The sequence below is a fragment of the Carassius carassius genome, chromosome 9, assembly GCF_963082965.1.
Source record: "Carassius carassius chromosome 9, fCarCar2.1, whole genome shotgun sequence".
In the NCBI taxonomy this organism is placed as follows: domain Eukaryota; kingdom Metazoa; phylum Chordata; class Actinopteri; order Cypriniformes; family Cyprinidae; genus Carassius; species Carassius carassius.
The window spans coordinates 9,628,817-9,652,606 of NC_081763.1; the positions used below are offsets into that span (position 1 = coordinate 9,628,817).

At 36.3% G+C, this 23,790-nt stretch overlaps 1 protein-coding gene across 2 annotated transcripts in view; it reads left to right on the forward strand.

The window, feature by feature from the left end:
- The window catches only part of LOC132148528 (netrin-1-like), a 40,305-nt gene extending 18,513 nt beyond the window's left edge, over positions 1 to 21,792 (forward strand). For both annotated transcript variants that reach the window (XM_059557215.1, XM_059557216.1), the window contains 5 exons: positions 237 to 425; positions 6,220 to 6,369; positions 8,276 to 8,329; positions 13,002 to 13,076; positions 21,015 to 21,792. In XM_059557215.1, coding sequence (XP_059413198.1) covers positions 237 to 425; positions 6,220 to 6,369; positions 8,276 to 8,329; positions 13,002 to 13,076; positions 21,015 to 21,337 — 791 coding nt within the window. In that variant the 3' untranslated portion in view covers positions 21,338 to 21,792. The remainder of the gene's footprint in view (positions 1 to 236; positions 426 to 6,219; positions 6,370 to 8,275; positions 8,330 to 13,001; positions 13,077 to 21,014) is intronic.
- The last annotated feature ends 1,998 nt before the right edge of the window (positions 21,793 to 23,790 follow it).

A 23,790-nucleotide genomic window follows, 5' to 3' on the forward strand; every position in this document is an offset into this window, starting at 1 on the left:
CTGGAAGCAACAGTTTTAAGATTGAAGTCTTATAGATGGAATTTTTTTTACAAACACAAACAGTTTCATAAAACATTGATCGATGGACTGGAGGTGTGTTACTTATGGATTATTGTGATGAAATGGAATGAGTAAATATGTATTTTTAAATAGAATTTAGTATTTCTGAAAAGTCAACAGTGGGCACTAAACATATTTCTCTTGTTTTGTCTCTCGAATGTCCATCTCTCTCAAAGCCTGTCACTGTAACCTACATGCCCGCCGCTGCCGCTTCAACATGGAGCTGTATAAGCTATCGGGCCGCAGGAGTGGAGGAGTCTGTCTCAACTGCAGACACAACACAGCCGGGCGCCACTGCCACTACTGTAAAGAGGGCTACTACAGAGACATGACCAAGGCCATCTCACACAGACGCGCATGCAAAGGTAAGCAAACATTTACACTGAAAAAAAAATCATTTCTGCATTTAATGAGGGTTGTTAATGGTTGTGCTGTAGTTATTAAGGTCTGTGTGTATTTTATTATTACACATACATTTACATTCAATCAATTAGCAGATGCTTTCATCCAGAGTGACTAACAACATCACAAACAATTTCTCATATAGAATCAGTATTATTTACAGGATAGCAATGCCAAGTTATAAGAGCAGAAACTAAATGCAGAATAGAGAAATGGCAACTGTAAATATTAGCTTTGCTTAAATTGCTTTGCAAGATGTTTTCTTCCTGACAGACACAGTTTGATGAGTTTTTTATGAGGAATCTACATGTAAACAACCCTTATTCAATAACTTCATTTACATTTTATATTTACTGGAAAAGCAAATTGGGTAAACCAAGTAGTGTCATTGAGAACAGTTATTAAGGTAGTAAAATATCTTTGATCCAGAAGAAATTATGTAATAAACAAAATAGTAAATTATGTAATTTATGACCATAAATCATTTTGAAGATCAACATAACTACAGTACATTTAATAATAATAAAAAAATGCTTAAAAGTGCAAAATTTGGGCTTGGATTCAAAAAGTCGTCCTTTAAATCCACAAAATTCATTATTATTATTATTATAATTATTATTTAATTTAGAGAAACCTAATGAGTTTGAGCTGAAAGAGATTAGAATAAGACAGTATTTATACAAAGGGGTTTCCTGGAAAATGAATACAGGCCAAGTAGACAAGCTGACTGCCATGGAATTTAGGACAACAGAGAATATTAACAATAATAGTGAAACAAGAAATTATTCACTCACCCGTGAAAGAAAAATAAATGTAAAGGCACCAGAGATTACACATGTGTTCTAGACCTGAGGGACCTGACGTTCACACCTAAAGGTCAGGTGGTCTGTAAGGTTCTGTTCAAAAACTGAGTGAGCTGCCTATGCATGCAGGCAGCATTTTGAAGCACCATAAGGACACTATCAATATGAAGGCTGTTTCAAAAGCAAGGCAGCATGATTATGCCATTCTTTTGGCTAAATTCTAAGGCAGTACTACATATTCACTGCAAACAAAGCAATCCCATAATGCATAATGCAAAGAATCATCCAAGATGAATATAGTGATTATGGAACCTTGTTTCTGCCGCTGGATAAAAAATATAAAGTCTCACAAATCTGATATTTTTCTTTCGATTCAGGTTTTATATCTAGCAATTGTGAGATATAAACTCAGAATTGAGAGACATAAACTCACAATTTTTTGAGTTTTATATTGTTTTATATTCTGTGGCAGAAAAAAATAAACAGAATTGCGAAATGTCATCTCAGAATTCAGAGAGAAGGTCCAAATTAAATCGGAGCTCTGAGAAAAAAAGTTAGAATCGCAAAATGTAAACCAGTATTTCTGTACTTACAGTATTTTTAAATTAGTTAAGAAAATTATAGTGTGACGAGTGGGGCGGGGCCGAGGGACATGGGAGCGAGGCCGGGGGAGTGATTGGAGATGAACTACACCTGTTCGTCCCACCGGTCTCGAGGCCCATGGAGGGGATGGAAGGATATAAAACTGGAGCGACGACAGTGAAGGACGAGAGAGGACCAGGCCTGGGCTTTTAGTTGTGTTTTGGTTTTTATTTTATGCGCACCAGTCGTCCGTGAGGGGCTGGTGCGCTGTTTTGTGTTTATTTTGTTATTAAAATGTTTTTGATTGTCCGCCGGTTCCCGCCTCCTTCTTCCGGATGAATATGAAGGTTGATATCGTTACATATAGCTAACACTATTGTTGCAAAATCGGTTGTGAGTTGAATCTCTCTTGCAGTTTACATGTCGAACTTGAATTTAAACACGTAGAACTTGTTCCTGTGCTCAGTAGTAGTGGTAGAGCATTGCATTAGCAGCGCAAAAGGTCATTGGTTCAGTTCCCAGGGAACACGTACTGTTAAAAAAAAATTTATAGCCTGAATGCACTGTAAGTTGCTTTGGATAAAAGTGTCTGCTGAATACATACATTTAAATGTAGAACATTCCAAATCAGTCACTTATCCAATTTGCACTGCACTATGTTTTGTAACAGAGCCTGGTTGTGGACATGAATCAGAAACATTTCTTAAAGATGGGCATACAGTTGAAGTGACGTGTGACGTGACATTCAGCCAAGTATGGTGACCCATACTCAGAATTTGTGCTCTGCATTTAACCCATCCGAAATGCACACACACAGAGCAGTGAACACACACACACACACTGTGAGCACACACCCGGAGCAGTGGGCAGCCATTTATGCTGCAGCGCCCGGGGAGCAGTTGGGGGTTCGATGCCTTGCTCAAGGGCACCTGAGTCGTGGTATTGAAGGTGGAGAGAGAACTGTACATGCACTCCCCCCACCCACAATTCCTGCCGGCCCGGGACTCGAACTCACAACCTTTCGATTGGGAGTCCGACTCTCTAACCATTAGGCCACGACTTCCCCAAGTGCATGTAAATGCATATAATATACTTATAAAAAATAAAGATGGTTACAATGTGTCTTTTACAACCATCTGAAATCAGACATACCGAAACTGCTGTAAAGTTTTAAATGAATGGATTTTATCCACTGTTGGTTCACAGATTCTCCTGTGTTTCCCATATTCCTTTCACTCACAAAACATTCTGTGCTACTGAATATTTCCCACCTTCAAGCCAAGATAACTTGTATTCTCATCTGACTCTCACAGACCCCTAATTTGACAGACTGAAATCTTCAACAAATCGCAGCATAATTAATATGAAAGGCCGCTAGCTCAATCACTGGGGTAGCTTAATTTTTTGAGTTCCAAAGCAAAGATGTGATGGATGGCAAATACTGTCCAAGTTTCATTGACATTGCTGTGTATTATCACGTCAGGGTTGTATCTTATTCTGGGGAGGTTACAAATGGGTTTCAACAGCTTTTCTCTGCCAGCCAAAACATTTACTCAGGCTATATATGGATGCTTGGAGGCTAGATGTGAGGCATACAGGCAGGCTAGTTTTTCAAAAGTAGCCTTTTGTAATGACCTTAACATAAAATATATTGCCGGCAAAGTCAAAGCTCGTTTGGGAAATTCTGAGGAGTTCCAGTCACCATTGTCAAACTGATTGCTTCACTCGTCTCTGGTGACAACATCGTTACGTCATCTAGTGGACTGCCATATTTATTGTTCATGTCAGCCAACCATCTCATTGTGCTTGTTTTAGACAGGAAACGCAACATTGTGCCAACAGTGTTCAGCGCTTACAAAAAGCTATAGGGGTGGTTTGAAAAAGAAAGAAATATCACTTGTAAATAAGGCAGCAGTGCACCTACCCAAAACCAGATCCATTGTCAGTGGGAGCCTGGAACACATCAAGCTTTATATCGCAGATGAACACCTTCATCCCTCATTGAGTACAGTGTAAACACCATGTCACCCACAAGAACTATGTCATTTCTTTCTCTCACCTTTGTGCTTAAAGGAATAACTCATCCAAAAAATACAAATTCTCTCATTAATTACTCACCCTCATATCATTGTTTGATTGATCAAAATAAACCCGAAATCGCTATGAAGCTTAGTGTGATTATCAAAGACTGCGATTTAATTCAATAAGTATATGCAGAGTGAAGCACAGCACGGTTTTTTTTTTTTTGGAAACACAAGCAGATCATGATCCAGGTTTTCAGTGTCTCGGAGCAGCTCGATTTGCTGTAAATGCTGCTCCACACAAACCCATCAAAATGCAACGTGTGCAACCATTTTTCCAGAAGCACTTACAAAATAAATCTGTGAAGCTTTAAGGATCATGATGCAATTTTTCGCTGAAACAAAAGATCTTTGGTTTGTTGTATGAATATATATATATATATATATATATATACAGTAGTATATATTCTATAGCCAAATATTACAATAGTAATATATTTCTTATTTTTATTTAATAATAATCATGATGATGATGACGATTATGTTGCATATTTCCCCCCAAAATCATGCATCCTGACTTTGCCTCTTTTGTGGAATTTAATTATTTTTGCAATATAACATTTTGTAAATGTATCGCAAATGGTTTGTTCACTATATGTTCTAAAGCCATACAATACATTTAAATAAGAAAGTTTATAAAAAAAAAGTTACACTTTAACCAAGAGCTCTGTACAGACTTTTTAAAGAAAGTAGCAGACTTGATCAGTATCTGATTTGCAAACAAATCTTTCTTTTGTGTCTGATCTTGTCAATGACTCACTTCATCACTTGGAGTAGTTCCCAAATCAGACTAATTCATTTCTCAATTTCCCTGACTCTCTCTGCAGTGCTATTAGTGAATAAGTATGACTGCATATGGACTCATTTTATTGTGCTTTTGCATCCTTTTTGAAGCATAAAAAGCGTAGTCTCCATTCATTGCAATTGCATGGAAATGTCTAGCCTGAAAATATTTTTTTTTTCCTTTTTCCTTTAGTGCTCCACTGAAGAAAAAGTCATATTTGGAAAGACATAAGTGTGAACAAATTATGACAGAATTTACATTTTCGGGTGAACTGTTCCTTTAAACATAGAGAGGGGTTTTCAACAGCCATGAGAACTTACAGTCCATGCTGCGTTGCTCTACACTTATTTCCCCAGCATCTCTTCTTACTACTGTTGAATTATTATCAGCTCTGGTTTAGATTATGTGCTGTAGAGTTGTAGGGTCGTCTGTGAAGGCGTAAGAGTTGTGTCGTGATTCAGCAGGCGGTGGGCTGGTTGGTGGGTGGCTTAAGTGCAGAACTGTAGCTGCTTTTTACTGAATGTTAAGTGGGCATTGAAATTCAAAGTATCCCACCACTTTGTGTAGCATTTATTACCATCAGCTAAATCATCAGTGATGGGGAATATTTAAACAAATCCAATTGAAACTGCTTAAACGATGTTTTTAAAAATGGTTTCATTCCTCAAAGCATGATTTCTATCATGGGGTCAATTCAGAAAATAATCAAGAAAAAAACAACAACAAAAACACATCTAAGGCCTTACAGACAGATAGATGAATGGACAGACGGATGGATAGACAGACAGACAGACCTAATGAGTGCTATTTGTGTGGTACGCTTGAAAAGTTGAAGCCTACAGTATGTTCTTAATCAGTTACTTATGAGGCTGCATAAAACTTACAGAGAGAAAAGAAAAATGGCAAATGATTAACGGCGCAACTCTTCAGAACAACCATTTCTGTTCTGGCACTATTAGGACTGTGTACAGCTTCTCCTGGGCTGACCTAAATCTGAGACGAACAATTGCCTTTGTTACTAATTCAAGAAGTGACTTCAAATATTCATCACCTTTTTTTTTTAGTCCCAAGAGCTTTGAGATCTCGCTACAGCTAGACCACTTCATATAATTTGCAAATTAATCCCTGGCTACATAAAAAGTGGAAAAGTTGAGTTGAGACTTCAAACAAGCAGTTTTATGGTAAACGTTTGGCAGCGCGAGCGCACAAAGAAATTCTCACATTTTAACGTGTGATCGTTTTGACTAACAGCTTAGCCAGAGCACCTTTGAAGTACACGCCATTCTGTCATTAATGGGAACATTATTCAGTGCTATACTGTGCCAAAAGTCTTTACGTTGGAAACTTTATCAAACTTGAGGTGCCAGATACTCCAGGTACCTGTTGCTTTCCAGTATATCCACATACACACTCATGTGGAACTAGTCTGGACAGGATCCAGGCACATTGCACATTTAGTCATTACAGTACCGCAGCAGTAACCACTGGTTTTGTGTTTTCTCTTCAGCTTGTGATTGTCATCCGGTTGGTGCAGCTGGTAAGACCTGTAACCAGACGACCGGACAGTGCCCATGCAAAGATGGTGTGACTGGCATCACCTGCAACCGCTGCGCTAAAGGATACCAGCAAAGCAGATCACCTATCGCCCCCTGTATCAGTAAGATTCATCCGGTTTCAGTAGTGTTGAAAATGAGCTAATTAATAACACTTCTGTTTGGGGTACTTTTACTTTTAGTACGTTCAGCAAGGATGCATTACATTAAACAAAAGTCACAATAAAGACATTTATAATGCTACAAATTATACATTTAACTTTCTATTCATTAAAGAATGCTGAAAAAAATATATAATGATGCTGAAAGTTCATGCAGTTATTTTTAATTGGAACAATTTTTTAAAACGTTATACTGTTTTTACTGTATTTTTGATTAAACCAATGCATTCTGGGTTAGCATAACCTACGTCTTTCAAAAACATGAAAAAGAAAATTAATAACAAATCATACCAACCCCAAACTTTTTGAACAGGTGTTTATATTCAATAAAATCAACAAGAAATCAGAACGCCTGCTTGTGTTAATATACAGTAGTTGCCAAAGACACAATTTTTCAGAAAATCTCTCGATAAAAAGACTTATTGAAAGCTTAACCACTATAATTACAAGCAAAATCAAGATTTATGTCCTAATTTGGGTAACTATGATAATCCTTTGTCCATCTAAGTAAATCGGTTAAACTTTAATAGCTTTAATAGTTTTGTATGTTTTGGTTGTGTAGTGTATTTGATCAAAAATATTTATTCCTAATTATAAGAGTAACTTAAGATCAATCGTAAACCTCCTAATATGCAATTGGACAATAACTGTGAATAACATGAAAAATAATAATAAAAAACTTAATCATAACTAAATATGAAAGCCGTTTATTAAACAAATTAGTGGCAAAACAGTGTTACAGCATATTGAATTACCTTCAATTTTATTACATCTCTTCTACCTCTTGAAAAATGAGGGTGTCCTATAAATAAATAACACAATGACACAAAATGTTTTTTATAAAAACACATTACACAAATAATAATCTATTATTCAAAAACTCTTCTTGGACTAAATGAGGTGGTCCAACATGACTTGTTGCCCCATTACCACCCACAGAGACATCAATAATAATACTCCAAAGAAATTCTGCATAAACAACTATTATTATTCATGATTTCATGGCCCCGGCCCATTTAATTTCCGCATTGGTCCCCCGTTCCATTATTTCCTTGGATGGACATTTGCTGTTTGCCCTCTGTTAAAGTCAAACAGACCATAAAGCCCTGGCTGACACGACTTAGTGTGCCCTGAACCTGGCTGACGGCCTTTTAACTCATAAATCTGCTCCAGGGGCATGATGGGTGATATGTTTATTGGCAGTATCAACAAGACAGCAGACGGTCTCTGTGGCGAATAAACACAGGCCCACACAGCAGCTGGCATTTCTCGATAAGATACTCGCTGCGAGCGCAATACAATGCGCGCCTATTAATGTGAACCACTTCTATTATGCGCTAACTGATGACATCGAAATAAAGATTTATCTGGACCGCTGACAAAAGCGACTGTAGACACGAAGCCATTCAGATTTACTTGGCAAATTAACCCCCGATCGCCGAGAAACTACATTTCCCCTAATTTCTCAGGGTTGGTAACAAATGTGCTGTTATACCTGGAGTGAAAGAGAGAGCCCCAGTAATCGAGTGGAAAATATTTGGTTTGTGATGTAACATACTTTTGTTTTAATAGCCTGATATTAAAATTTTGTGACATCGCACTTTTTGCCTGCTCACATTTTAACAATACTCGATCCCCCATCGATGTATATCTGACAGCAAAGCACTTGAAGGGGCTTTAGGCAGGAAACCTATTGAAATTAGACACCGCCACATCTTCACCTCATCAGTGATATGTCTGATAAACCTAATAAACCTTATCTTAAAACAAATGTAAGTTAAAATGTGTTTATTGCAAGCAGCCATGGCTAGAAAAGACTTGATTGTTTGTTCTTGACTGTTTGTTGCAGAGATTCCTGTTGCTGCACCAACAGTCACCTACAGCAGTTCACAAGAGCCCACAGGTGAGTTCAGGAAAGATAAGAAAACACTTTCATATTCACTTACAGTGGCATGCCAAAGTTTGGGAAACCCTTGCAGAATCTGGGAAAATGTGAATAATTTTAACAGAATAAGAGAGATCATACTAAATTCATGTTATGTTTTATTTAGTACTGTCCTGAGTAAGATATTGTACATAAAAGATGTTTACATTTAGTCCACAACACTAAAAAAATGCTGAAATTATTAAAATAACCCCATTCAAAAGTTTGGGAACCCTTGGTTCTTAATACTGTGTGCTGTTACCTGATGATCCACGACTGTCTTTCTGTTTTGTGATGGTTGTGCATGAGTCCCTTGTTTGTTCTGAACAGTTAAACAGTTATCTTTAAACTCCTGCAGACTCTTCAGTTTTCCAGCATCTTTGCATATTTGAACCCTTTCCAGCAGTGACTGTATGATTTTGAGATACATCTTTAAACACTGAGGACAATTGAGGCACTCAAACACAACTATTAAAAAAGGTTCAAACATTCACTGATGCTCCAGAAGGAAACAAGATGCATTAAGAGCTGGGGGTGAAAACTTTTGAACACAATGAAGATGTCCAAATTTTTCTTATTTTGTTGAAATATAATTTTTTCCATTTAGATCTGCCCTTTTTAAGCAACAGAGGATACTTGTATGTTTCCACAAATTAAGAACAATTTACCTTGATCTTCAATCTTTTTCAGCTCCAGAATATTCAGAAGAACCATAAACAATTTGTTTTTGATTGCATCCTCTGTCCTCATCTGTAAGTCGCTTTGGATAAAGGCATCTGCTAATTGAATAAATGTAAATGTAAACAATTTAAGTGAAACACATTTTTGCTTCATTGTATAATAGTAATAATAATAATAATAATTATTATTATTATATTTTAATACAATTTATTAATAATATATTTTTAAGTCTTCTCGCAATTAACAATTTCAATATGCTTCCATTTAGATATTAACTTTTAAAATTGCTTAAATATATTATAAAAATGACAAGAATTACAAAAAGTATATATTTAATTTAATTTAATTTAATTTAATTTAATTTAATTTAATTTAATTTAATTTAATTTAATTTAATTTAATTTAATTTAATTTATACAGTATATACATACAGCACCCTTAAACTCACACACAAACATATGTAAGTGTAATAAGTAAAGAATAGGAATAAAATGTAATGCAATGACCTAAATTCAAAATTATTTGAATTATATGAATAACTTTATTAAATATTAATAATAATATATCAATCTGTCTTCACATTTTTTTGAATAAGGTCACAGCAAAAAATTCTCTACATAGCTGTTACTTTTTCTCTCATTTCATGCCAAATCTAATCTAATCAATATTTCATGTCCATTTATGTGTTTATTTGCCACCTGTGTCAATATTACACAATAAACCCCATCAGGGTGCTGACTCAGAAATGCAGCAGTGGATCTTGGGTTTGTATGATCTGCGTGAGGTTTTCTTAAGGGTGAGGATGTCAACATGAGCCCTGGCTCTCCTTCTCCTCACGCTCTGTCTCAGTCACCATCGAAACTGGCTGGGACCCTAATCTGATTACATGCTTCATTTGAATGCGTTTGCTTTCCCGTCACACTCCCGCAGCGCTGTGCCGTGAGGGAGAACACACCCTTGTACTTTCATTCATACTCAATTACCCAAGCTGCCCGATCACGGTCTGCGCTGTGGGAGTAACGCCATGGAGCCAAACTCTGCAGCTCAAAGCTATCTGGCTTATTTCAGCTCTGAGATGTTTCACTAAGAGCAATTACATTTCCCTGGATAGTGCACATGCAACAACATGCAACAGACATGTGGAGTTGTGGTTGTCATTGTGACATGCCGGTTCTAATCTTGTCTGCATCAAACTGGTCCCAGTTTTGTTTCAGTAATAATTATTATTCATCAATAATTTCTTATCCCATCTGTTGCGCTTATGTACGAGATGTGATTTTGGGTCTGGCGTGTATAATGTCCACTGTTTTCCCCTTACACTTTATGTTAAATTTCAGAAACAAATTTAAATATAAATCTAATTGAAAAGTACAATTGGCTGGTCAAGATATTAAGTGTCTAAAATTCTGTGAGATAAAATACAGCCAGCTTGGTATTTTTACCAGCCTGTTTTTATTTATTTCAAGATGATTTGTAAAATACTTTTCACAATATATATAGTTTCAATGTTACAATTAGGAAGAAATAAAATTAAATAAAATTAAATCTAATTTTCATTCAGACCTGCTTAGAAATATCAGTTGTCACTCTATATCTATACCCAATGATACACCTTGGGATGATATTTAAAGTTTTATGTTAAAAGTACTGTAGTTTTTATCATTGCTGCATTAAAATATATAATTGAATGCAACAATGATGATTGAGAGACATTTCTCAATAGCCTGTTTGTGTCATATTTGATAGACACATTTAAACTTGATTTTTCTGTATAGATAATCAAGTAAACCTATAATGATTTAGACCTGTAGGTGTTCATTTTGAAACATATTGCTAACAATATAAAAGTTATTCTTACATATACTTCATTAAAAAAAGATTTCATAGCTAATAGACAATTTCAAAGAAATGTAATGAGAGAACGACAGTGCAAAACATTAAATATCACTATTTTATAAATGATAAACACTACTATTCAAAAGTTTTTGTGTTCTTTTAAAAATAAATTCATACTTTTATTCATCAAGGATCCATTAAATATTTAGAATGTTTCGATTTCAAATAAATGCTATTATTTCAAACTTTCTTGTCAATTGATCATGGTTTCCACGAAAATATTAAGCCACACAACAAAGGTTTTCAACATTTGCTGCCACAGGAACAAATTATACCTTCAATTTGATCTTACTGTACAAAAATACTGATTTTAGTGTATTTTTGATCAAATAAATCCAGCCTTGAGACCACTTTCAAAAAACATTCTTGCTGAACAACTGATAGAATATATTCAAAAGTTTCAACAGTAGATAGAAATATTCATATTTACATTATGAGTTCTATGATTAAACAACAACAACAACAACAATAAACAAAAAAAATCTCCAAAACCTGTGTAATAGTAAGTTGAACCTCTTTTCTTACTCTCTTGACCTGTCCTGCTGTAGTTTACTGTCAGGACTCCCCATTGGAGCAGCACAGTTGTGCTTGAGGGACTCTATTAAGCAGACATTTGTCCCTCCACAGGGGACGTCCTTTATTTAGGGGACGTGGGTGTAATGGGCAGCGTCAGGCATTGTGCCTCCGTTCACGCATTTACATGGAAATCAGGCATGGCTGATATGGACTCGTCAAAATCATTTACTTTTTTGGGACGCCACCCCCTCCTCTGCACTTTTTCTCACTCCCTGCCTCCAGTTTTACCCCCACGGTCCTTCACGTTCTTATTCTGCACACCACCTTTTTTGTGTTACCAAAGCTGCCAGACATCTCGCTCTTCTTGTCCTCAACCCCCCTCTTACTTTCCCCTTCAAACGTTTTTTTTTTTTTTTTTTTTCGGGTTGGTGGTTCTTTCCTGCTTCACTGTTGCCTAGGTGACCTTATTCAGACGGAATATAAAGGGACATGAAAAGGGTGGATTGGACAGAGGGAAGTTTGTCCATATTCAGACGAAAGCTGAAAGGTCTCCTCGCTCCCATCTCTTCCATTCGGCCAGAAATCTCAAAATTATTACTCTATGTAAAGTAGCTGCGACGAGAGACTCTCGGGTTTCGGTTTGCGTCAGGAGAACCGAGCCAACGTTCCGGTTTGGGTTCAAAAGGTGGCTGGTGTTGAAGTGACTCCATCAGCCAATGTGGGGTTCAAATCTCCATGAGGGTGTCGAATAGATCAGCTGAGCACTAGAGCTATAAATCATTCCCAGTCCCTGAGGTTTATAATGTGGAAAGCTGCGTTTAAATGTGGATTTGCTTTTGTGGGCATTGTGATGGGGGTGTTCTGTGTCTGAATGAAGTTTAAATGACCTGTGAACCCCCTGCCCTGACATCACTGAGTAAGAGGGGGCATATGGGGAGGCGCTGATAATTAGGGTGAGAAAATGACTGAGTTAACTGAAGAAAAGATTAAATGATTAAATAGCCATTAAGTCTTAATTAGGTCCAACGTGACTCTCTTTAAATGTGCGAATGATGCAGCGGCCCCAGAATCACCTGGACACTCGAAAGTGTGTCAGTGTTATTGCATTAGACAATATATAATAGAAAACAAGTGGCATCTGCAAACAAATGATGCTTTTTGTAGTTACTATTAAACAGTTAGTCCCAGAATTCCCTTTATAAATGAGACATTGATTGTTTTATTATTAATTATGAATTTCATCTTACTTTTTGAACATAAATATCAGCAACTGCACCAAATTGTGTGTGTGTGTGTGTATATATATATATATATTAGTATGAGTTAGATACTGTCATCAAATCATACTTTAATCTAGATGTCTCATCAAAAGCAAACATGCACTTTTTTTTTTTAGCTTTTTAGCAAACTGTTCCATTTGAAAAACATTACAGAATAAAGAACCAAAGATGTTGAAAAATGCCAGATTTCGTCTCCTAAAGTGTTCCTCATCCACACCTGTTGTTCCACACAGATCTGACCTGCGTTTCACTAGTTTTCTGTCTGTTATCTTCTTCAGACTGTGACTCCCACTGTAAGACTCCCAAGGGCAAGATGAAGGTTACCATGAAAAAATACTGCAAAAAAGATTATGGTAAGTAGCTCTTATTTAGAAATGCCTGCTTCCTTTTCACTTCACATCATCAGACATCTTTCTCCTGTCTTTTATATCTCTTTGTATGTGTTCCCCTTCTCTAATAGTGTTGACAGCTTATTCAGAGGCTAAAGGTTTATGTTATAGCATCAAAGCGTGTGAACTCAGCAGGTTTCTCCAGATGGACACACTCAAAGTGCCTCGCAGCATATAGAGGACAAAGGGGACAGCTGGTTCCTGTTGAAACAGGGATTTTACAGGTTTCAATTCTAATATAGTTAATATAATAACGGACTTATAGAGTTCAAGAATGCAGTTATAGGTTTTAAGTTTATAAGTGGCACAACAGATAGACAGATTTATTTAGTTAAAAGCACAGTAAAAAAGTATTAATTTCTTTCAAATAAATTTACTGACCCCAAACTTTGGCAGTGTAGTAGTAATGGTGTATACCGGTAAAAATGCTGTAGAGGCAGAATCACTCTTTGACGACTCACAGGTCCTCTGGATGTTTGCAGAGCGGAGAAAATGATGTTTGATTTCACAGTGTGATATCATAAACTCATTCCTGACTGGCCTCAAGTCTGGAAGATTTGTGGTGTCCAAGAGTGAGGACCACACTGCCTCAGCTCAAAACACTGCCAAGCTAGAAAGAAAAAAGCAAATGAAGAAAAACAGACATGTCCCTAAATAGATGCAACGTATGTTTCTAAGATAAGCAGTGTTAGCTATGCTGTGTCCCAATTTGTATGCTATCAGATCCTACACAGTATATGAGAAATCCCTGATCAAAGCCTGTTGAAAACTGTACACTATTAAAAATAAAGGTTCTTTTTTGGCACTCATGAAGAACATCCATGGAACCTTCTGTTGCAAAGGTTCTTTATAGTGGAAAAAGGTTCTTTAGATTATTAAAATGTTCTTTACACTGAGAAAAAATAGTTCTTTTAAGAACTGTTCACTAAAAGGTTCTATAGGAAACCAAAGAGGGTTTTTTAACACAATTCCACATTCATATGGAAGGGATTGCTTGCCTGTTACTTAAAGTGCAGTACAATGGGGTCCAAATGTCTGAGACCACTGGAAATGCATTAATGTTTTTTAAATTTTCCCCCTTTTCTTTACATAATCCTCTATATGATTAGCATAATTTCAATATGAAGTCGGAAGTTAAATAAAAAAATTTAAAATTCGGAGATTGGTGTAAAGCCTGCTCATCTCCAGCATGATTTGCAAATATTCCAAAGAGCATTTTGCGTTTCAGTGTATTGAAGCAAGTACATCTGTACACATTTCATATGCCAAACCTTGTTTATTTCCAGGTTTAAATAAAAAACTTTCCAGATTTTCAGACTTTCAGACATGAGCGTATATGAAGTTTCTGCAGCATTTAACTGAAATGTGTTTTGCGGATAAAACAGTTGCACACAGAATTAAAGTTATAGACACAGAAGTCCAATTTATCTCACGAACGGAGGCCATCTAAAATACAATTTTCTCATTAATCAGTAGCACCCTATCTATATTAACATCTCTGCTCATTACTTGAAAAGACTCATTTACAATTGCTCTCTGGTTTCCAAAACATTTTTAGGCACCCCCTAGGGTCAAGCGAATAATATTAAAATAGATAATATCCACCGGTTTAATCAGCAACCACACAGACTAGCGGAACAATCAAACCCAGCAGAGAAAGTGAGAGAAGGCACTATCAATGGCACTGCTGGTCATCTGTAGCTGCTATCGTTCAGACCGTGATATTAAGTTTCATTCATTTTCACTCTCAGCCATAAGTGTTCATACTCAGAGGTTGTTCTCATAGGGAAGTCGTTCATCATGTTGATGTTTTATAGGACAGGTAACACTGGTGAAACCAAGTGTCTGGACTGCAGTATAAATCTCAGTGGGTGGGAAGTATGAAAGGGTCATACTTCAAAAAGTCCCCATGTGTCAGAGAGACTATCTATTTCTATTTTTCTATTTTTCTGCACGTTTAAAACAGACAGTAAAAGCAGTATGTTTTGTATTTTTATCCTGCTTTCACAACTTCCTCAGAGACAGCCCAGTACTCTGCTCATTTGTGCAATGACAGTATCAGTGAAATAGCAGCAATTGCTTGTATCAACACAGTATACAGGTGCATCTTATAAATAAGAATGTTGTGCTTATTTATAAAAGTTAATTTGTGAAAGTTAATTTCAGTAATTTAAATAAAATTGTGAAACTCGTGTATTAAATTAATTCAATGCACACAGATTGAAGTAGTTTAAATCTTTTATTCTTTTAATTGTGATGATTTTGGCTCACGTTTAATAAAACCCCACAAATTCACAATCTCAACAAATTAGAATATGACATTACAATCAGCTAATCAACTCAAATCACCTGCAAAGGTTTCCTGAGCCTTCAGAATGATCTCTCAGTTTGGTTCGCTAGGCTACACAATCATGGGGAAGACTGCTGATCTGACAGTTGTCCAGAAGACAATCATTGACACCCTTCACAAGAGGGTAAGCCACAAACATTCATTGCCAAAGAAGCTGGCTGTTCACAGAGTACTGTATCCAAGCATCTTAACAGAGGTTGAGTGGAAGGAGAAAGTGTGGAGGAAAAAGATGCACAACCAACCGAGAGAACCACAGCCTTATGAGGATTGTCAAGAAAAATCGATTCAAGAATTTGAGTGAACTTCACAAGGAATACATTGAGGCTGGGGTCAAGACATCAAGAGCCACCACACACAGACGTGTCAATTTGGCCACAGTTATCGTATTCCTCTTGTTAAGCCACTCCTGAACCACAGACAACATCAGAGGCATCTTACCTGGGCTAAGGAGAAGTCCAAAGTCCTTTTTTCAGATGAGAGAAAGTTTTGTATTTCATTTGGAAACAAAGGTCCTAGAGTCTGGACGAAGGGTGGAGAAGCTCATAGCCCAATTTGCTTGAAGTCCAGTGTTAAGTTTCCACAGTCTGAGATGATTTGGGGTGCAATGTCATCTGCTGGTGTTGGTCCATTGTGTTTTTTGAAAACCAAAGTCACTGAACCCATTTACCAAGAAATTTTGGAGCACTTCATGCTTCCTTCTGCTGACCAGCTTTTTGAAGATGCTGATTTAATTTTCCAGCAGGATTTGGCATGTGCCCACACTGCCAAAAGCACCAGAAGTTGGTTAAATGACCATGGTGTTGGGGTGCTTGACAGGCCGGCAAACTCACCAGACCTGAACCCCAGAGAGAATCTATGGGGTATTGTCAAGAGGAAGATGAGAAACAAGAGACCAAACAATGCAGATGAGCTGAAGGCCACTGTCAAAGAAACCTGGGCTTCCAGACCACCTCAGCAGTGCCACAAACTGATCACCTCCATGCCACGCTGAATGGAGGCAGTAATTAAAGCAAAAGGAGCTCCTACCAAGTATTGAGCACATGTACAGTAAACTAACATACTTTCCAGAAGTTAAATTTTTTTTTTGGTCTTCTTAAGTAATCTAATTTGTTGAGATAGCGAAATGGTGTTTTTTTGTTAAATGTGAGCCAAAATCATCTCAATTAAAAGAACCAAAGACTTGGACTACTTCAGTCTGTGTGCATTGAATTTATTTAATACACGAGTTTCACAATTTGAGTTGAATTACTGGAATAAATGAACTTTTCCACGACATTCCAATTTATTGAGATAAACTTGTAAATTGTCCAGAACTCAAAGGACATTTACACTACTGGGAAGAGCTATTGCATCCAGCTCTCTGTTGCAGTCCTTACTGAAGTTTTAAATCTGCCCAGTGCTGGCGGATGAGACAGACAGAGAGGCAAGAAAGAAAGAAATACTCCCTGTGTATCCGCTTTTGTTTGCCGTCGCTGCGGAGACAGTGGTCCAAAAGGCTTGCATTCTCCTACTCTTGGGTGGGTGGAGAATGACAATGAATCAAAGAACTGTGTGTGTGTGTGTCAGTCTGTGTACACAGCTCCTTAGCATTGCCAAACACACACAGCAGAGCAGCAGTCAGTGCCCCGGCGTAAGCGACTGGGCGTAGGGCGTCCCAGCAGGGAGCTCGCTGGAGCTTCAGTGTTGTAATCAGGCGCACTAATTCGATTAGAGGACAGCTTGTGTACCGCGTGCAGTTCGTGTTCCAGCACACTGGCCCAGCGGGACACCTGGCAAATCTATGAGCCTCTTCATCTTTTTTAAATTCATTTCTCAATCCATGCTGAGAAATGAAAATAGTTTAATTTGGACATTTTATTGCTCACATTCAGCCCAAATTTGCTTAATTGTTGCTCTTTCAGAGTTCAGTGACTCTGTTCAAACTTACTGGAGTCCTCAGTTATTTTTTCATTTAAGTTCATTCAGTTTTCTAGGGAGCCCCGCTTTGATAAAAAGTTATAAATAGATAAAAAAAAAGTTATAAAAAAGCATGTAAAACATTTTAAAATAGTATGAATTCTTCGCATCTTTTAGGCCTTTTTTGGCAAATCTGAGCCTTCAGTGAGACACTGTTGAGATCAGGTCTGACGCTCCAAATGAGAGACACATCTTGAGTTTACCAGGGTTTTTTCTCCATGTAATCTCACTGATGACTAGAAGAAACGGTCTATTAATTAAAGAGATCGCCTTTCTCTAGCCTATTTTCTCTGTAACATGGGCAGAAACAAAGACGTACAAACAAAACTATTCATTTGCAGAAAAAAAAGCTCACCAGGAGTTTTTCACAATACCTGGACAATTCTGGAAAGCGTACTGTATCTGTGGCTCAGTGCTGCGTTCAGACAGGAAATGTGCCCGTTTGGCTGGGTTTGATGAAACCAGTGCCAGTGATCGCAGCATTAAAGAGTCACGAAGAGAGACAGCAAGAAAAATTTGATATATTACAGTAACACATATTCAATATAAGCAAGATATAATTTATATAAGATATAAGTAACATAAACAGCGATGACATCACTTTTAATAGATTTGCAGCACTAAGCATTTAGGTTGGTTTTCCTTGTGTTTGTTTAAAGGTTATTCATATGCAATGCAATATACACAATTATATGTGGCTGCTAATGTCTTCTGTGTTTTTGCCAGGATGCTGCTATACAGTATGTAGCTGTAAGTTTTCTGTGTAGTTACCGTGATATTGCTATGTGGTTGCTAACATATTCTTTGTGGATGCCAGGATGTTGCTACATGTGGTTGCTAATGTTTATATTTCGGAATCAAAGTCACATTAACAGTCTAAAAAAGTTATTACAAAAGCACATTTAGTACACATATAATTCACAAAACTAAAACCAACTTTACCACACTAATGCCGTCAGTTTGGCATGTATGTGTGGAATACGCTGTAAATTACATGAATTTTTGAATTTTAAAGTCCAAATGCATGGCAATACATGGCTAAATGACTCATTGAGTGATAATTTAAATACTAATTAAAGTTTTAATTTTCTGTGAAATCATAGCCACCTGACTAGTGCATGGCGAATGCAATTATGTAAAAACTGGAGGATTGTCTAAATGCATAGACCTTATAGCTCCAGCCCTTGTCAGTTCCGGTTTGTATTTCCACAGCGTGATGGTAAGGTTGTGCGAATTTATGAACAAACTCATCATTTTTAAATTTTCTTACATTTAAAAGAAAGCATCAGAAACTTGATGAAGCACATCAAATGTTTGTGGACAAGCTAAAAAGGAGTTGAGCCTTACTCACTTGACATTTTTTATAGTCAAGTCTAAATCACACACATACTTTACAAGCTTTTCAAAGAAGAACCAGAAGTGTATATTATAATCTAACTACGAGTATTTCATTTTTGGAATCTGATTTTGTAATCCAGATTATATGTAATCAGTTACTATCCAGCTCTGTTGACAAGACAATACTACAGTATTTGGTTGCTAAGGTGTTCTTATTATATATTTGTGATAATAATTTGATACAAGTTTTTTTAAAAGAGCTCATGATTACGATTCACAAAGGGATTAGTATTAAGTTGACTTTTTATTGCTTCCTTTAATTGTATGTATCTGTATTATATTTATTTTTTAATCGTTCAAAAGTGATAAAATCATCATTCTTTTATGAACAAAAAAAAAAACATCATAATTGTAACGTGGACCATTTTTATTTTTTTTCTGTGTAAGAGCAGAAATCCACAAATACTGCTAATAAGTCAAAGCAATTGTTTTAAAGAAGCTCAACAACACATTTTGAGTCAGTTTTCGGCTCGCTGTCGTCGAGATCAGGTCAAGAGCGAGATCTGGAGCAGGATTCTCACGCCGGCCAAGCTCAGATAGCTCATGAACACCAAACACATCCGCCTTTCTTCTGGCACCTTCTCTGTGGCTGGGATGATGAACAGCGCCCCCCTCCTCCTCCTCTCTGGGCCGCCCTACCCTCCGCACACCCTTCTTTTCTCTTTATCTCTTGTTATTTGGATGGTGAAGTGGGCTCTGGCCCAGAGAAACACTGGTGGACCTGTGGAAGTGCGTTCTCTCAATTTGGGTGCAATTTGCACACAGCCCCCCCCCCCCCCACTCTTCTCAACTGGGCATTCCTTTCAGCGATGGGGGCGATCCTTGCCTCCCTCTCTAAAGAGAGTGCTCACATTCAAGAGCCAAAAAAAAGAGTGCTAGGAAAGAATGAGCACTTCCTGTGTCATTTTCACACAATGCTGTAATGGTATATTTCTTAAACATGACGTGCCACTGGTTCACGGGTTACTGGCCGCAGGGTGTGTGTGAGTGTGCCTTGCCTTGCCGTTACACACCGGGTCTAATGTGTAATAGAGGTGGGGATTTTCTCCCTCTGGGCATCCTCCCCGTGTGAAATCTGCGAGTCTGATGATAGTTAAAATGGTGTGACCCGGGGGGGATCTATTAGCAGTTTTGTTAGCAGTTACCACATGGGCTGGACGTTAACCTCTGATGCAGGACTTTTTTCATTTGTGCCATAGTTGTGGATATTTAGTGAACTGTGTCCAACAGTTAACCAGAAATAAAAGATTATTCATATTCATATTATTACAAATTATCATGTTTATTGGAAATGTTAGAGGGTATGGGCTCAAATATATGTTATATATATATATATATATATATATATATATTTTTTTTTTTTTTTACTTATCCTTTTTTGTGTCCAAAATGTTTAAATCTAATGTTTTTTTTTACTGTTAATTAAAACAATAAAATTGACATAAAAAAATAAAGCATTAAATTTAATGAATTAAACTGGATTGAATTAAAAATGAAATTGACATTAATTAAATAAAAATGTTTATAAAAGTTAAAGAGAGAGAGAGAGAGAGAGAGAGAGAGAGAGAGAGAGATAACTTAAAAAAAGAACTTCAGGAAAAGTCTCCATGCACTTGATCTCATTTCTGTCTAAGAGAAACAAGTTATTAAAGAGATTTCAGAGATTTTAGAGAGATTTTCTTTTTCCTTCTTCTATGTGTGGTAGTCAGATTAACGTCTTAAATTCACAAAAAAGCTTGAATTTTTCAGGAGATGGAAGGAAAATGTTTCTATGGCAGACTACATTGTGGTTCGAAAGAGAAGTCATTTAATAATTAAATAATAATTTCAATTAAAAAATCTATAATAAAAATAATCATTATTACTAAGCAACAAAATGAACATAGAAATAATGATAAATATTTAAAAAATACATATGAATAATATATATATATATATATATATATATATATATACACATTTATTGATTATCATTTTTATTTTATTTTTAATATTATTCTTTATAATTAGAAAAATGTGATTGCATTTGCTAAAAGTTTATTTATTTCATTTTACTTCATGTGTATATATATACACATACACAAACACACTATATATGGGGTCTAAAATATAATAGTATTTAAAATCTGAATTAAAAGCATCTTCATTTTGCTGTTTCCTGCTCCAGCATCTTTTAATCTGACCGTTTGTCTCCGCAGCTGTCCAAGTTCACGTGCTGAAAGGAGATCAGACGGGCGAGTGGTGGAAATTCACCATCAACATCATATCCGTCTATAAGCAGCGTGGACATCGCATTCGCAGAGGAGACCAGCTCCTGTGGATCCGTGCCAAAGACGTGGCCTGCAAGTGTCCCAAAATTAAACCCGGGAGGAAGTACCTGCTGATGGGCTCTGACAACGAGGACTCGCGCGGTCAGAGCGGCGTGGTGGCAGACAAGGGCAGCCTGCTCATCCCGTGGAAGGACCTGTGGGCCCGTCGGCTCAGGAAATTTCAGCAACGTGTCAAGAGGGGCAAGTGTTAGAAAACAAAAAAATGGAGGAAAAAACGAGAGATTTAAGAACTGGAGAGAAGGAAAGAAAAATAATGACCCGAGCAACGTCGGAGCAGATTGATTGACGATTGATCAGAACTGTGGTGAAGGACAACCAGATGTGCAGTTTTGCCTTCCGTTGTTTAGCGTGTTTTTTTCCCCCCGTCAAGATTTTATTTTTTCATATCTTCAATTTTGCTGAATTTGCACCTACTATTAAGTATACATATGTAAAGTGGTTTATGTGTGATCCTTTCTGGTGTCTCTTTATAAAGGATAAAAAAAAGAAAAAGATACAAGCTACTGAGTCAGTTTATCTATGTGAATGTTTTCCTGAAGAAGAAATGTGTTGGCGGTCGACATTTCAAAGAACTAACAGTGGGATCTAAAAGTCTGAGACACTTTGAAAGTCTGGATTTAAGACAGAAAGTTGTAGAATTTTGAAAATTCCAATGATAAAATATTTATGATTCTTCAAATTAATTTTAAAAAATGAGATGACCTGTGGTGCATTTTTTTTTTTTTTTTTTTTTTTTATGAAACATTTTGTTTTAAATTTGAAAAATGCTAAATAAAAGCCCTTTCATTAGTGCTCTCAGTCTTTTGGGCCCAATTGTACAGGCAGCGTTTGCATATGCTTGATTATGATAGAATCATAAAACAAGATCTGTCAAGCCAATACTTGCCAAAATGACACAAAGCATCCCTTACGTTCCTTCCTCTCAGATAGAAAATCTGTTGACAATACCTCACTGTTGCTGTTCAGAAGAATCTGATTGGTTCAAAATGGCATGACATCATAATGTTTATTTGGTGCGAAAAGCTATGCCGACTTCTGGCCTTTGATACTAACTGTGGTGATCTTTCAAGTGTGAAGTCTACCCTCTGTTCCATAACTAGTTGTAGTCTGAGTTTAGTTATAAATATAGAGTATTATTTTTAACCACTTCATGATTTTTGAGTTGAAAAAAAGTGTATTTTTCACTGTGAATAAAATGTTCACTTAAAAAAGGTCACAATTATAATAAGTGTAATCTTGTTTTATTTCTAAAGATTTCCCAGATGCCGTAATAATCAAAATTCTCACCATTAAGAGTGAAAAAAAGCCTGAAATGTCCTAGAGTTTGGTAAAATTTTAACGCTCTAGATTCTAAATTTGAGACATCCTGTATGTCATTGCTAAAGTTTAGTGATAAAGTGATGGAGGATATAAGAAAAAAAACAATGTACACAAGCCTGAATGGTCTATATTTACCAGTGTATGCAAACATAAGTTTACACCCACTAAAATAAATCAGCTAAAATGGCTCTTATTTTCCAGAGAAACAAACAATGTTCTGTGTTATCACTTATGTGGTACCTTTCTTTCTTCTGGTACTTCACTAAGGTGATATGCTCTACTGTTTTTGTACAGTTGTTGTTGTTGTTTTATGATATTTAGTAGATTATATTCACATGCAATTAACCATTTTTTTATGCCATGAACTTGATATTCTGATAATAAGAAGTGTTTTTTTGTTGTTTTGTTTTTTTACATGAGTTGATAGTGTAGTGAGATGGTTGTACTATGTCTGTGTGACAGGATAATGAACACACACACACACACACACACACACACACACAGTTTAACATGCAGTCAATGTCCAGCTCTGAAACTCTGACAGTGCCTATGAACGAAAAAAGTCAATGATTATGGTTTATTAAAACTCACAGCTGGTCTAGTTGTTTGGAGACACCCTGACCTCACAAGTAGACTTTGACCAGTTTTCCAGACATTTTGGGAAATGACTTTGATTATACATACATATATATATATATAATTGTTTTTTTTTTTTTTTTGATGAAGACATTTACAATGTTCATGGTCATCCTGAATATGATGTTTTACTGTGTACATTGCAAAAGCTGTGTATTGTCCCGTAATGCATACTAATATATTATAATTCTCATAAATGGACATATTTAATGACACATGAACTCACATGGCTGTGTGTTTATTTCTGGTCCCAAATATGATCTTTTAATAAAAGGTTTTTTTTTTTTTTTTTAATTGAATTTATTTTCATGATTTATTTATATTATTTATCATTTAATTTTAAAGTTATTACTATGTATTATATACATTTTATTATTATTATTATTATTATTATTATTATTATTATTAACATTTCTTAATTGAAAATCATAATATTTAAAAGGTGTATAATGTAACCCTGTTTTATTATGGCCAGAAAGAGATGAGGGATTCATACTACTGTAATTCAACAGTCCAAACTAAATAACTAACAATGCTTGATTAGAAAATACAGATTCTGAATAACAATCAAAAATTATACATTTAACCATGCCATAAGACAGAATAGTAAGCCAAGTTAAACAACCAAATAACATCAACAGTCGTACGGATGGAGGGCCTGTTTAATGCGAAGCAAAGAGTTAGTGTT